This window comes from Triplophysa rosa, linkage group LG22 (genome assembly GCF_024868665.1).
Source record: "Triplophysa rosa linkage group LG22, Trosa_1v2, whole genome shotgun sequence".
NCBI classification, from domain to species: domain Eukaryota; kingdom Metazoa; phylum Chordata; class Actinopteri; order Cypriniformes; family Nemacheilidae; genus Triplophysa; species Triplophysa rosa.
This window is the reverse complement of record NC_079911.1, coordinates 96,633-112,927: the sequence shown is the minus strand read 5'-3', so window position 1 is coordinate 112,927 and position 16,295 is coordinate 96,633. Positions and strand designations below refer to the sequence as shown.

At 43.3% G+C, this 16,295-nt stretch overlaps 1 protein-coding gene across 1 annotated transcript in view; it reads left to right on the top strand.

Moving 5' to 3' along the window:
• aldh7a1 (aldehyde dehydrogenase 7 family, member A1) overlaps positions 1-16,295 on the top strand; it is a 41,788-nt gene that overhangs the window by 11,086 nt on the left and 14,407 nt on the right. Inside the window, exons 4-13 of the mRNA XM_057320500.1 lie at positions 3,042-3,122; positions 3,365-3,488; positions 3,560-3,692; positions 3,771-3,815; positions 4,145-4,222; positions 4,426-4,523; positions 7,996-8,037; positions 8,147-8,241; positions 8,331-8,415; positions 8,492-8,598. Coding sequence (XP_057176483.1) covers positions 3,042-3,122; positions 3,365-3,488; positions 3,560-3,692; positions 3,771-3,815; positions 4,145-4,222; positions 4,426-4,523; positions 7,996-8,037; positions 8,147-8,241; positions 8,331-8,415; positions 8,492-8,598 — 888 coding nt within the window. The remainder of the gene's footprint in view (positions 1-3,041; positions 3,123-3,364; positions 3,489-3,559; positions 3,693-3,770; positions 3,816-4,144; positions 4,223-4,425; positions 4,524-7,995; positions 8,038-8,146; positions 8,242-8,330; positions 8,416-8,491; positions 8,599-16,295) is intronic.

Below are 16,295 nucleotides of genomic sequence, written 5' to 3'. Positions count from 1 at the left end.
CACTGCTCAATGTGTCCACTGCGTCATGGAAACTATACACTTAAGTTATACCTTTATCTGCACAGAGAGATGGTGTTCGCGAATATGAGCGAACATGTTGGATATATTTCCTCCTTTTGCAGCCATTTCGCGTCCACATTTTTTGCAAATTGGATATCAGTCCTCGAGGACAATCCCGCGTTTGTTTTTTCTATATCTATAGTATTCCAATACTGCAGATTTTAACTTATTTTTCGACGGGGGATGAACAGGATGTGTCCCTGCCATTTTCTCCACTGCACGTGTGTGCACTGAGTGTACACAAGTTCAGAGTGTGACCCGCCAAGAGGAAAAAAGTTGCACAGGTGATTTTTTTTCATTGTTTATATAAAACCGTAGATATGCAATTGTTCATGGTATAGTAATCATGCACGTTTAAACCGCGATAGACCACCATACCGGTGTACCGTTACAACCCTAGTGAAGAGTGAGTAAAGTAATGGACTTAGCACACATCCCTGAGGGGCTCCAGTATTAATAACCAAAGTAGATGAAATATGCCACCCAACTCTCACATACTGCGAGCGATTGGATAAAAAATCCAAGATCCAATTGCATAGCATTGTGTGTTCAATCCCAATGAGAGCAGTTTAGCTATTAATTTGTTTGGCCAGATTGTATTAAAGGCTGAACTAAAGTCAGCAAAGAGCAGCCTTGCATATGTGTTTTTCTCCTCTACATGTTTAAGCAAGTGCTTTACACTCTATAAACAATAAAACGTTTACTCTTTCATACAGTATATAGGGCTGTCACGATTATGAACTTTGATTGACGATTAATTGTCTAATAAATCATTGCGGTTATGGCGATTAATTGTCTGTTTTAGGGCTTTGACATGTAATTCTCATACATTTTTGATTCAGCGATTGAAACGACCATATTGTTCTGAATACAAGACTATGTTTTTTTCTTGGAAATACATCGGAAAAAAATGGGTCATCATATATTTAAGGTTTAGGCTTTTACCTGTCAATAATACAACCACCAAATACTTGTAAATGAAGTAAATTGATCAGGTGTGAATTGAAGCCACCATTAAAATACTATCAGTCATAGAAAAGCTTCTAGTCTGTTTTTTTCTCACTTGTAAGACTACAGTAAAATTTTACTTGTGTGTTAATGAAAATTTGGTAGACTGGTTTTCACACTGAGATTTGCTTAAATAATATTAAATTGTACTGCAGGTAATTTGTATATGTTTTAGTTTTTTTTTAAGTGATTGTGTTGTGGTGGTACATTTTACAAGTATTACCATGCTTTAGTAACAATATATACACTAAAATATGCAGATGCACTACAGCTCCCCCTAGTGTCTTCTATAGAGATGTGCAATAATTGCGATGATCCGAAATCATCGCGATGAGGTCAAACAATCGCGATGAGACGATTATTTAATCATCGTGACAGCCCTAGTTTACATGTTTCTTAACTCTCAAGAGCGAACCTTGGAGGTGTCTTCCCGTGTTACTCACGGTAAGGATTCTTTCATGGTGTATGCGAGCACTGAGAATATGAGATGTTTTGAATGCGGTGATTTGGGACACAAGCGATTCGCGTGTCCGCATAAAAACGAGCAACGCGCGTCTATTTCTCATGGCGACGGCGATCATACTGATCATAGCAATAAGGCAGAATCTCAGGGAGCTCTGAAGAACAGGATCAAAGAGTTACACAGGAAGTGAAGGGGCAGCAAGAGGTGAGTGGCATTCATGTCAATACTGGCAGTGTGGAGAAACCTGAATGCACTATCTTACCTGAGAAAGCTGTTGTGAGTGTTGCTAACGTTAATGATGATGATCAGAGTGATGCTGAAGATCTGTGTGAGGGCAGTGATCTCGTACAGTCAGGTGTTTCTGAGGAAAATATGGCCGATGAGACTGAGAGTTTGTCACAGTATACTGATGATGGAATAAGAGATGAGGAGCAATGGTCTGATGTGTCTAACAGGGTTGAGACAGACCTGTATACTATTGATCAGATAAACACTTTCCTTGATAAAACTAAAGGAAAAACAGGTGTTGAAGTGAGTGAACATTTTCCTGATGTTGAGAAGTTTATTTCTTCTGTGATTCGGGCTAAGAAATTAAGCAGTAATGATGAACTTTCTCAACAAAAAAGATTTCGTTTAAATAAACATCTAACTGTACTCAGAACAGGTAGAAAGATAAGTAAAGTGAAGGGGAAATCTAAGAAATAATAATGGCTGTTTACTCTTCTTGTCTGGGTCAACTTTCTTTTCTGATTTTTTCTCTCTTTACTAGGCCTACTAGAATCTCGTATAAAAATTGAGTTTACTTACTATAAATAAACTGGTCAATGACATGGAAATGTTTAAACATAAATGGACTGTAAACCAGTGTTTTTGTGATGTGAATGATGATGGCGTCTTGGAAATGTATGTCTAGGTGTTAATTGTTAATATTATTTTTTATCTTTATAATTTACCTTTTTTAAATTTTTTATTTAATTAATATGATTTTGAATTAATGTATTTTAAACTTTTTGTAGTAAATGGACTCTTAAAAGTCAAAGTCCCTCCCTCCCTCCCTCCCTCTCTCTCTCTCTCTCTCTCTCTCTCTCTCTCTCCCTCCCTCTCTCCCTCCCTCTCTCTCTCTCTCTCTCTCTCACGTTCGATCGTGATAGTTATGTGTTCAAGTGTTGTTGTGTTGTAATACTTGTAAACTAACTTGTAATTTTGGTAGACTGGTTTTCACACTGAGATTTTCTTAAATAATATTAAATTGTACTGCAGGTCATTTGTATGGTATATGCTTTAGTTTTTTTTTTTAAGTGATTGTGATGTGGTGGTTCATATTAAAAGTATTACCATGCTTTAGTAACAATATATACACTAAAATATGCAGATGCACTACAGGGAGCTGTAGTGCATCTGCATATTTTAGTGTATATATTGTCTATATAAAATATATACACATATTTTGTTCTAGAAACACTAGTGAAGTGTCCAGTGAACAGATGTAATTGAACATTCTCCCATTCAGGTTCCTGCTCCAAAGAGAGGCGAGATCGTTCGACAGATTGGTGATGCTCTCAGACGAAAGATCAAAGCTCTCGGCAGTCTGGTAACACTCAAGTGTTTCATCTCATGTCAAGAGTCATGATGTGCCAACAGTGTGTGTGTGTGTGTGTGTTTGCGTGCGTGCGTGTGTGGGTTGTGGTGTGATGTGTGTTGTGATGTGATGTGTGTTGTGATGTGATGTGTGTTGTGATGTGATGTGTGATGTGATGTGTGTTGTGATGTGATGTGTGTTGTGATGTGATGTGTGTTGTGATGTGTGTGTGTTGTGATGTGTGTTGTGTGCAGGTGTCACTGGAAATGGGTAAGATCTATGTGGAGGGTGTTGGTGAGGTACAGGAGTATGTGGATGTGTGTGACTATGCCGTGGGTCTCTCTCGGATGATCGGTGGACCCATCTTACCCTCTGAACGTGAGTTAAAGACCTGAGGCTTCACTCATTCCCACATGTGTTGTGGTACTGAGTGTTGTGTTGTGTTTCAGGGCCGGGTCACGCGCTCATCGAGCAGTGGAATCCTGTGGGTCTGGTGGGAATCATCACAGCGTTTAACTTCCCTGTGGCCGTGTACGGCTGGAATAACGCACTCGCTCTCATCTGCGGCAACGTCTGTCTCTGGTCAGAGTCTCTCTTCTCTCATGGCTTTCATGTGTACATGTGTGTGTGTTTATAATGGGATGTTTATCCTGTCTGTAGGAAAGGAGCTCCGAGCACACCTCTCACCAGCGTGGCTGTATCAAAGTACCTGTTCCTCTCATTTCATTTATCACATGTCAATCATCCTAAAAACAAGAGAATTGTGTTTTTCTACATGTGAATATTAGATCATACACTCTGTTGCTCGATTATGACGTGTTCTAATCACGATTATTTTGGCCAATATTGAGATGGTGATTATTTCACATAATTGAAAGTTACTCATTGACTTTGATTTGTTTTACTGTTGAATTCAAGTTAAAGAAGTGTGTAAAAGTAGCAGCACAGCTGTAGATCTGTGCAGAATAGAATGCCCTACAATAACTCTTTCACCCCCATTATTTTGTTATTGATTTTGTGTGTTTGTTGTGCAGAATTGTTGCTGAAGTGTTGGAGAAGAATAATCTTCCAGGTGCTATATGCTCTATGACCTGTGGTGGTGCGGACATTGGGTGTGTAATCCAAACACGCACATAATTCTTACACACACTGTTACTGTTCATTTCACAGTTACTTATTCTGTGTGTGTGTGTGTGCGCGTGCGTTTGTGTGTGTGCGTGTGTGTGTGTGCGCGTGCGTTTGTGTGTGCGCGTGCATTTGTGTGTGTGCGCGTGCGTGTGTGTGTGTGTGTGTGTCCGTGCGTGCGCGAGCGCAGCATGGCCATGGCTGGAGACGAGCGAGTGAGTCTGCTCTCATTCACAGGCAGCACTCATGTGGGTAAACAGGTGGCAATGATGGTGCAGGAGCGCTTTGGTAAGTTCATATCTAACCCTGTCGTAACAGCAGCTTGCTTTTCATATTCCTTTTGACAGCTTATTACATTTAAGTAATTTCATGTAAACTGATCTATGTTCTGTTAGTTTTCCTAAATTGAGGAGATCAGTATATGGAGTAATGTGTAGTGGGTTGTATTTTGAATTGATGGCCAGTTGAGAGTGCCGTGAGACAATCATGTGACTGCAACACACGTTCCATTCCATGTCAAATGACAGAAGTTTGTTTTTTATATTTGGCAGTTTTAAAAACACTTAACACAGCTGTAGAGATGAGGATACAGACATGGTTGAACTAGGGCTGGGAAGCCATTACAGTTTTTCATCTAATTAATTACATGATGTGGTGATTTATTAAATTCCCTTTAAAATGAAAATGTCATGATGATTCACTCACCCACATGTCTTACAAGTCCTCCGTGTGTTTATTTCTTCTGTTGAAAACAAATTGAGGCTTTTGAGGAAAGCTTTCCAGGGTTCAATGCACTTAAACGTGGGGGGGGTGTCTGTTGGTTAAGGTCCAAATTTCAGTTTCATGGCAGCTTCAAAAGACTCTACAGGACACCAGCCGATGAATAAGGGTGTTGTCTAGCCAAACCATTTTCCAAGAAAACTTAAATATTCTATACTTTTTCAACATAAATATATGGCTTGCTCTGCCTCGGGGTCCTCCAGGAATGCGCGTCCACTACCTCCGTATTACACAATCACGTTGGAAAGGTCACGCGTGATGTAGATTTCAAAAGATTTTAAAATCCCTGATATGCACACAAACTGACCAATTTAAACAATAATCTTGCACAGTGTCATTTAACATCCAAGAACTTTTGAACAGTCTTCCTTCTCCAAACTCGATTAGATTATTATTTGTATATAATTAAAGACCTAAACAGTTTGGTTACCAATATTCTTAGGAAATATCTTCCTTTTTCTGGAAGAAACAGTCATTCAGGTTTGAAACCACATGAGGGAAGTACATGTAAATAAGGAGAATTTTCTTTTCTGGGCGAACTATCACCAATTTATTAGTATTGTTATCTGGGACGGATTATGACTTCAAAAGGGCCCTGAGGCCAGTTACCTCCAAGAGCCCCCCTCCAACAATTTTGCCGTTCTTTCCCTTAGCTGCACATTCACAGTTATAGAAAGTGAAAGTTAAGATGATAATGAATATTAAAACCGTTCTCGCTCTGCGTCAAATGCATGCGCTATATGCATGCTAAAAATAATCTGTACAGGGTTTATAGAAGTCTAATATTAGCTAAACAGCGAAAAATCAACAATGGACCAAATGAAGGCATATGAAAAACACGTCTTTAATTAACTGTCAAACATGCATGTATTTAATGCATCACATAAATAAAAAATGATTTCTCAGCATAAAATTCACCTGTGACATGTGTCTGTATACATCAAATCATCAAGCAAAAGCTATTAAAATGCTATTTTAATTAAGTTAAATTTGCATAAAAACATATGTTGCCATGATTTGTTGATCATTTCACTTTTTACAGCGTATCCACAGAGGCCTTTTAAAGGCTATGGGACCCATATATTAAACATAGATAAACATTTGTTTTCATTGTTGTTTGGTTCTTTGTACCATATTGCAACCTTGAAGCCCAGGGCCCCTTCGGGCTTATGGATGTTAAGGGCACCTGGGCACTGGCCCCATTGGCCCGGTCAGTATTCCATCCCTGATTGTTATTAATACTGTTCAAATTCTTTGAAGAAGGAAAAACTGCCAGTAGGTGGTGGTGGTAAATGTCATGAATTGATTGGTTTAGCTGAATTCGTTCAGGAATGCAGTGAATGACTCTATGAATGAGCCACTGATTAATAGATTTACTCAAGAAACGCATTTATTTAGCAAAGAAACCACGCTGTGTGTTCCTCAGAGACGTGCAACACTTCTCCTGAGGCTTTCTAGGTAATCATTTCATTGGAAAAATGAAGATTTAGTCGTCCTAGTAGCATGGCCTTGTAAACTAACGGTACTGTTTAGAGCAGGGCTAGTCAACTGGCGGCCCGCGGGCCAAATGCGGCCCGTCAATCATCTTTACCTGGCCCGCCTTAACATTTCAAATAAGTGGAGAGACTTTAAGAACGGTGTGCTTTAAATGCACGTCCTCCTGAGACGCCACATCTTTAAAAGTCGCTTCTACATTCAAAACGAAAGTAATTCCTGCGGCTCATAATGTTTTACGTCTTAAAGCGATTTGATCGGTCAGTCCAAGAAACTTAATGTTATTTACAACGTTATAATCAGCAATGCATTGCACAGCCACAGGCAATCGGTTTGCGCACACGATAGGTCGTGTTCTAAAACACGTTTAGTGCCCTTGAAAGTAGGCTAACTGTAGGAAGGGTACACCACGTGAACGGTTGTCTCAGATAAGGGGGCAACTGTGTTGTTTTTATTAATGCATTCATTATGTATAACGGCTATATTTACGAAGAACAGCTGTTCATCTCCCCCAGAACTCGCACTATACAAAGGCTCTGCCCTATAAGTGCGGGGGGCGCATGAATGCGATCGGAATTCACCCGAAGATGTGATAATAGCGTTCAGTTTCTTGCAGAGATCAATTGACTCGCTTTATAAGACGCTAATTTAACGTCACAAGGGGCAGGGATTACTTTTGTGTTGAATGTATTTGCGTTTTTTACTTTTATTGATTTAACTTTAATTAATTCAACCAAATATCTTCAGAAATATCTTCTTGAAAAAACAATGCCACCCACATCTCGATGTACTGGAGGACTGTGGGTGAGTAAATTAGTAGCAATATTTGGGTAAAGTAACGTATTAAGGAATATAAAATACATTTAAAAAGACAATATCCCTTTTAATTTAATATCATGAAAAGGCACAAATACTGGATGCAATATTTGTGTGCATGTTTTAATCATGGCCTATAAGTAACAGCAACAAAAACAGTATAAAAGGAACAAAACGCAATAAATAACAGAAATACAAAATAACAGAAGAAATGAGAATATGGTAAAAAAAAGTGGCCCGCATCCTATTTATACTTTTGGAGTCTGGCCCTCAAAGAAAAGTAGTTGAAGACCCCTGGTTTAGAGTGTTGACAAAATGTTTATATGCTCTCCTACTTAAAAAAGCCACTTTGGATAATAAGAATTTTCCATAGCGTGTCAATCATAATGAAGGTGTTTAATGCACAGCCCTAGTTTGAGCCCATCTGCAGTTCTTCTTCCTTTCTCAGTATGATGGTATGTTGTGATGTGATTACTGAGTAAATGAGCAGTTATGACAAGAATGTCTAGCGTTCATCGCTCTCACCCACACAGAAATGTGCAGAATTATCCTCTTGTAATTCACTGATGTCTAAATAGATTGACGCACTGTTTAGAAACACAGAAAAGCAGAGCGTTGTTGGCTAGTTTCTTAAGCTCTCTGATGACGTCATGACATTGATGTTGTTCAGGTCGCCAGCTGCTGGAGTTGGGAGGAAACAACGCCATCATAGGTGGGACACATTTCACTCACTAAAGCCTCTTTGAACGTTTTACTTCTTGATGTTTTTGGATAAGCAGCTCTGGTGGTCCACAGATGTCATGCAGTTGTGTTTGTTACAGTGTTCGAGGACGCTGATCTCAGTCTGGTTGTGCCGTCCACTGTCTTTGCCTCCGTAGGAACGGCCGGTCAGCGTTGCACTACTACCAGAAGACTTGTTAGTGTGATATACTAAAGACACATGCACTAGATGGAAAGTGTGCTGTCTGTTGATCTCTGAATGTAACCGCTCCATTCTTTATGTAGATTCTTCATGAAAGTGTTCACGACGAGGTTGTGGCGAAGCTCTCTAAAGCCTACAAACAGATCCGAATGGGCGACCCCTGGGACCGTGAGTTGATTCCTCTGGATGACAGTAGTAGTGTTATAAACAGGCCCTGTGTTCATTCTTCTTTATTTAATAACAGCAAACACTCTGTATGGACCTCTGCACACCAAACAGGCTGTTCAGCAGTATCTGTCAGCTATAGACCAAGCCAAACAGCAGGGCGGCACGCTCGTGTGTGGAGGAAAGGTAACGCTCCGTTCATACTCAATACTGTCTGTGTGACCGTCATGATATTTTTACACATGTGCACTCCAGACACACACTGAATGTTGCATTGAGATGTGTGTGCGCACCAAACGGGAGTCATCGTACGCACAAACATCAACACAAGATTTCATTTGAAAATGGAGTTTGTGTTAAGGGTTTGATTCTGAATTGAGAGTTGACTCCCATCATCAGAATCAGAAGAGCTTTATTACCAAGTGTGCTTGCACACACAAGGAATTTTCTTTGGAAGCTTCTAGTACAGGCATTCAACACAATGACAATACAAATATTAAAGCAGCGAGCAGCGATGTTCGGACCCTCGCGGAAAGTGCCACCGCAACCCGGTGCAACCACCAGCCGTCGGCCTCAGGAAGAGCGAACGGTGGACAATGCGCATATAGGAAGTTATATTATAGAAAGACTTCAATTTATTTACATGTACCAGATTTCCTGCTGCCAGTTCGTGGCGCAATACCGTAGGTTAATATTGACATATTTAACACGTCTTTCGGGGCATGACTCTTATCAAACATGTTAAGTTTGGAGCAGACTGGACAGCGGGTCTCATTCACTAAGCCTGCATACACACAAATGTGTGCGCGAAACCGGCACATGAGCGTTCAAGGTTCAAGGTCATTTAGCATCACAAAAAACTTGACGTGAGACTAACAAAATATGATGTTCATAGGAGGAGTTTGTTAAAGTAGGACACCTGGAAAAGGAAAAAAACTGCACAGAACGTGCAGTGGAAAGTGAAAGTAAATGACTTCTCGGTGGGTTTAGAGCATGGGTCCAAGAGATTTCTTTCTTGGTATTGAGATGATAGACAAGTAAGTGCAATCGCTGCACGATTGTGTAAGGAAAACAGTAAATGGTAGGCGATAACATTTATGCAGGCGAATTATAGTAGGATTTATTTATTTAGATGTGTCACATTCCCTTTTGCCAGCTGGTGGCGCTATTGCTATGAGTAAACACTGACATTGATATGTGTTCAGGCCAGGACTATTATCAAACATGTGAAGTGTGAGGCTGGTCAGACATTGTGTGCCTGAGTTACTATAGCTTCCTGTTTCATGGCGAAACATCATACTTTGTCAGGCCGCCACGGACACACCCCTGAACGAAAAGTCAGGAACTTGCAATGTATCGTCACAAAGGTCTGAAGATCATACTGGCCAAATATAATGCTGACCTGTTTGAATCTCTATGAGTTAATCACAGTTTGAAACATGCCACTTCCTGTTTCCTCCAGGTGGCGCTATAACAGTATCTGAATATTACCATGTAGATGTCTTCAGGCCAGGACTTTTATCAAATGTGTGAAGTCTGGGGCCTGTTGGACATTGTAGGCCTGAGTTACAACAACTTTGTGTTCATGGCAAAACGCCAAACTTTGGATGGCCGCCAGGGTCACGTTCCCCCATGAAAAGTCAAGATCTCCACAATTTAGCTTCGCAAAGACCTCAAGATTAGAATGACATGAATATGATGTTGAACGGATTAAAACTCTAGGAGGAGTTCGTTAAAGTATGACGCCTGGAAATTACAAAAATTTACCAAATTGCACAGGAAATTAAAAATAACTGACTTCCTGTTGGGTTTAGAGATATGCTCCAAGATACTTTTCTTAATGATTCGGGGTGTTCCATGAGCCTACCAAATTTGGTGCATGTACGTTTTGCGTAGCGGTCTGGACAGTTCTAGGTGGTGCTAGCGAGCCATTTTGCCATGCCTAATTTTAAAACCCTATCAGACGTAAATTTCCACCAGGTCTGATGCGTGTGCAAGTTATTGTGAGTTTTTGAGCATGTTTAGGCCTTCAAATTAGCGATCAAAGAGGGAGAAGAAGAAGAAACAACACAGAAACAAAAGGGCTCTGCACTACGGCGCAAGCCGTTGGCTTGCTCCTACGTGCTCGGGCCCTAATAATGATATTTACAGTCTAAAGGATTCTAAATATGCATATATAAAATAAGAGACTATTGTACAGAAAATGGGGGGGTAATAACATATAAGAGACATTGTACAGGGTAGAACATATAGTAGAATATACATATTAACAGATTGTATGTACACTTGTGCAAATGGATAATTTAGAGTAGAGGTAGAGTCTTAAGTAGAGTAGAGGTAGAGTTTTATATATATATATATATATATATATATATACACAAATAGAATGTAGATATAATAAGGCACTATAGTGCACACTATAGGAGTAGTAAAAGTGGAATATTACTCTTAAGGAGCAGTTCCCTTTCAAGTCGGTCTCTCGACATTGCATAGCTATGCTAGGGGTTTCCCCCTCCTTCTCAAATACTGAAGCCTTATTGCATCGCGCCGGTAAATCTTACCGGCCAATGAGGCTTCAGCGTCTGAGCGGCATTGCCTCAGAATCTTTCTCCTTCACGAAGCAAGCATCTGTGGACTTACCTACATTCTTCTCGCCGTTGACCACACTTCTAGAAGATGACGATCACCGGTTCCCCTTCGGCGATGCGGCAAGAATTAAGCAGGTCGATTAAGCAGTGTTGCGCGTGCGGTGGACCCATGGAGCTCCCCGACGATGCGTGTGTCTTCTGTCTGGCCCGAGCCCACTTGGAAGCCGCGCTGGATGGGTCTGACTGCCCCTGCTGCGAGCAGATGTCGGTCAAAACCCTCCGTGCTAGGATATCCGTGATCCTCAACTGCATTAACCCTGGTCCCACCATCCCCTCCGGGCCACGGGAGGAAAATACCGGGAGGCCATGTGCTCTAGGCCCCCACGATGACCGCACATGCTAGCCACGTGGGCGGACCTCCGGTATCCTTCGCAAAGCCCTGACCTTAGCCCAGAAGATTATGTGAGAGATATAATGTCGTTTGGGACCGAACGTGAAGAAGGCGACAGCGATGAGGCGTTGTCGCTTGTGGCGTCGAAGTCGGACGATTGGGCGTCCCACTGCACCGAGCCACGTGAGTCGCCTACCCTGGTCGACGACGAGCTGGAGAGGATCCTCTCCGAAGCAGTCCGGGACTTGGGGCTTGAGTGGTCGCCGCCTGAGCAGCCGACCAAAAACAGGCTAGATATGAAGTATCTGCAATCCAACCGCCAGCCCGCCGCACCCCAGAGACCTGCACCTTTCTGCACGAGGAAATATCGCGCTCTTGGCACTGCCCCTATTTACTCGCGCTCAGCCGGTGGGATCTAAAATGTTCCACCCTGTGGATGGGGCCGACCGAGTGGGATACTCGAAAACGCCACCCATCGAGGAAGCTGTAGCGGCACACCTCTGCCCGACCGCATGTGGGTGGAAATCCATGCCGCTTCTCCCGTCTAAGCCATGCCGCACTACAAACCACCTGGCTGAGAAAGTGTACTTGGCAGCTGGCCAAGCAGCGTCAGCGGTTCACACTATGGCTGTCCTCCAAGCTTTTCAAGCCAGGATGTTGCAAACGCTGGATGAGGCGGGTCCGGACTCGGAGTCCTTTAAAAAGCTGCGCTCTGCTACTGACTTAGCGCTCAAGGCTACTAAGATGATGGCTCAGGGGATCGGTCGCTGTATGGGCAGCTTGGTCACGCTGCGGAGACACCGCTGGCGGATATGAGAGAGTCAGAGAGAGCTATGCTACTGGATACCCCGATCTTCCCACAGGGCTTGTTCGGCGACGCTGTGGGCTCTTTCTCTGAGAAGTTTTTCAAGGCTCAAAGTAGTCGAAAGCCCTGAGTCACTTCCTGCCGAAGCGAGAGCGGCCAGTGGCTCCCCCACCGAGATCCAGATCCTCATCTGCTCGGTGCGAGGATGGGCTCGGCCCCGAGACTGAAGGCGAGGCAGCCGCGATACCCGAGGAAAACGGGGCCCCGTCCTTCGAAGCCGGTATCGGAGCAGCAGCGTTCCTTATGGGAGTGGTCTGAGGAAGAAACGCTCGCCCGGAGAGACGAGTGAGGAGCTGGCATGCAAAAATGTTCATTGTGTTGTATTAAATCTGCCCGCCCCCTGGCATGTTACAGGCGGTATGGGAAGATGTTTGATACGTTATATGCCAATAAAGTTTGCCATAAAAACAAACCAAACCTCCATGGGTTACGAACCCGCCACACTTTCCCAGTCTAAACACGAGTGTCCCCTCGGCACATGCCGACAGAGTGGCCGGTGTGGCAGACATCACCCCTGTTCGCTGGATGGTCAACCGCTCTCTGTCATCAGACGGCGGCTCATTACAAATGTGTCACAACACATTTCAGCCCCTGTCACACTATACGGACGCGTGGCGCGCGCTTCCAGGAGTGTCGGAATGGGTAATGAAGACGATCACAAACGGATATACAATTCAGTTTGCACACAGACCACCCCGCTTCAGCGGCGTGATAATGTCAGATGTGCCAGACAGGGATGCGAGCAGAGATCCGTTCTCTCCTCTCCAGCAGGCGATAGAAGTCCCCGCAGAGAGCATGAAGAGCGGTCTTTACAGTCATTATTTTCTTGTTCCCAAGAAAGACTGGGATCTTCGTCCTATTCTGGATTTGAGACCGCTGAACCGTGCGTTAGCAAAGTGCTTATTCAAAATGATAACTGTGCAACAGATCCTCGTGCACATTCAGCTCAGGGACTGGTTTATATCTGTGAACTTAAAAGATGCCTATTTTCACGTCCAAATAGCCCACCGTCAAAGGCGATTCCTGAGATTTGCATTCGACGACAGAGCGTATCAGTTCAGAGTCCTTCCATTTGGTTTGGCGTTGGCTCTGAGAACGTTCACAAAGTGTATGAATGCAGCTCTGGCCCCTCTCAAACAGAGCGGCATACGCATCATGAATTATCTGGACGATTGGCTGGTCATTGCTCAGTCGCGAGATGTGCTGGAGGATCACAAGCATCAGCTTTTGGCACATATAGAGAGTCTGGGACTGACTGTCAATGTGCAGAAGAGCAAACTGCGCCCCGCGCAGAGCATTACGTTCTTAGGGATGATACAGGACTCTCAATCTATGAGAGCGAGCCTTTCACGAGAACGGGTGCAGTCTTTGATCAGCGCTCACACCTCTTTCAGACCGGGAAGAGTGATGTCGCTAAAAAGCTTTCAGCGGCTGCTGGGGCTGATGTATGCCATCTTGGACTTTTGCATATGAGACCACTTCAGTTATGGCTGAAATCCCGAGTGCCACACAGATCATGGCGAGAGGGCCGGCTGCGCATAGTGGTGACTCATGGCTGCGCATGGACGCTGATCCCCTGGTTCAACACGATTATGTTCGAGCAGGGAGTTCAGATGGGCAGAGTGGTCAGCAGGAAAGTTGTCACTACGCTGATGGGCTGGGGAGCGGTCGACGAGATTGCAGATAGCTGCGATTTATCGGTTGTACTATCGTTTTTACAGGATCGTCTGGATGCGGGACGTATGCCATCTACGCTCAAGGTGTATACGGCTGCTATCTCGGCTTTTCATTTGCCCATCGATGGTCGTACTGTAGGAAAGCATCGTCTCGTTGCTGCTTTCTTAAGAGGAGCGCAGCGATTATGCCCGTCGCATCCCATCATGATGCCGGTATGGGACCTTTCGCTAGTGCTTGATGCGCTCTCCGGACCGCCTTTTGAGTCACTGCATACAGCGGAGTTGAAAGTGCTCTCATTTAAGACGGCGCTTTTACTCGCGTTGGCGTGTGGTAAGAGAGTGGGTGATTTACAGGCACTGTCGGCAAATGATGCCGACAAATCAGGATGACTGTATGGTCAGGCTGCAGCCTAGGCGAGGGTATGTGCCTAAAGTTCTTTCCACTTCATATATAGAGCACAGGTCATTACGCTCCAGGTTTTTGCCCCTCAGAGCTCGGAGTCAGCATCACATCATCTCTGTCCAGTTCGTGCGTTGCGGATTTACCTGAATAGCACCAGCACGTTCAGACAGGAAGAGCAGCTATTTGTCTGTTTCGGGGGCCGCCCTAGAGGGCTGCCGGTTTCTAAACAGACTGTCGCATTGGATCGTGGAAGCGATTGAGCTGGCTATGCTGCGTTTCTCTATAGCTGCTTATGCGCTTGGGCTGCACCAACCAGGGTAAGTGTGCTGTTATTTTATATATACACTGCGTTCCAAATTATTATGCAAATGATATCTTTCTCTGGTTTTCCTAATTAGTCGATGCAAATGACAGTCAGTATAATTTTCAAGTAATCAACAGTTAGGGTACATTTGGAATTTTATTGAACAAACCTCCCACTGACAACAGTATTTATTTAAAAAATGAAAAACTCAAAATGCACTGTTCCAAATTATTATGCACAACAGAGTTTGAAAACATTTCATAGGTTGTAAAAAACTGAAAATGGTCATTTGTTGAATTTGCAGCATTAGGAGGTCATATTTACTGAAATCAAAAGCTATTTCAATCAAAAACATCCTAACAGGGCAAGTTACATGTTAACATAGGACCCCTTCTTTGATATCACCTTCACAATTCTTGCATCCATTGAACTTGTGAGTTTTTGGATAGTTTCTGATTGAATTTCTTTGCAGGATGTCAGAATAGCCTCCCAGAGCTGCTGTTTTGATGCTAACTGCCTCCCACCATCATAGATCTTTCGCTTGAGGATGCTCCAAAGGTTCTCAATGGGGTTGAGGTCAGTGGAGGATGGTGGCCACACCATGAGTTTCTCTCCTTTTATGCCCATAGCAGCCAATGACACAGAGGTATTCTTTGCAGCATGAGATGGTGCATTGTCATGCATGAAGATGATTTTGCTACGGAAGGCATGGTTCTTCTTTTTGTACCATGGAAGAAAGTGCTCAGTCAGAAACTCTACATACCTTGCAGAGTTCATTTTCACACCTTCAGGGACCCTAAAGGGGCCCACCAGCTGTCTCCCCATGATTCCAGCCCAAAACATGACTCCGCCACCTCCTTGCTGACGTCGCAGCCTTGTTGGGACATGGTGGCCATCCACCAACCATCCACTACTCCATCCATCTGGACCATCCAGGGTTGCACGGCACTCATCAGTAAACAAGACTGTTTGAAAATTAGTCTTCATGTATGTGTGGGCCCACTGCAACCGTTTCTGCTTGTGAGCATTGGTTAGGGGTGGCCGAATAGTAGGTTTATGCACAACTGCAAGCATCTGGAGGATCCTACACCTTGAGGTTTTCGGGACTCCCGAGGCACCAGCAGCTTCAAATACCTGTTTGCTGCTTTGCAATGGCATTTTTGCAGCTGCTCTCTTAATCCGATGAATTTGTCTGGAAGAAACCTTCCTCATTCTGCCTTTATCTGCACGAACCCTTCTGTGCTCTGAATCAGCCACAAATCACTTCACAGTACGATGATCTCGCTTAAGTTTTCGTGAAATATCTAATGTTTTCATACCTTGTCCAAGACATTGCACTATTTGACGCTTTTCGGCAGCAGACAGATCCTTTTTCTTTCCCATATTGCTTGAAACCTGTGGCCTGCTTAATAATGTGGAACGTCCTTCTTAAGTAGTTTTCCTTTAATTGGGCTCACCTGGCAAACTACTTATCACAGGTGTCTGAGATTGATTTCAGTGATCCAAAGAGCACTGAGACACAATACCATCCATAAGTTTAATTGAACAATATAAAATTAAATGTTTACGACACTTAAATCCAATTTGCATAATAATTTGGAACGCAGTGTAATTCTAGTGTTGTGCTACACTTTTACATAAGGCTTCAGTGGTACT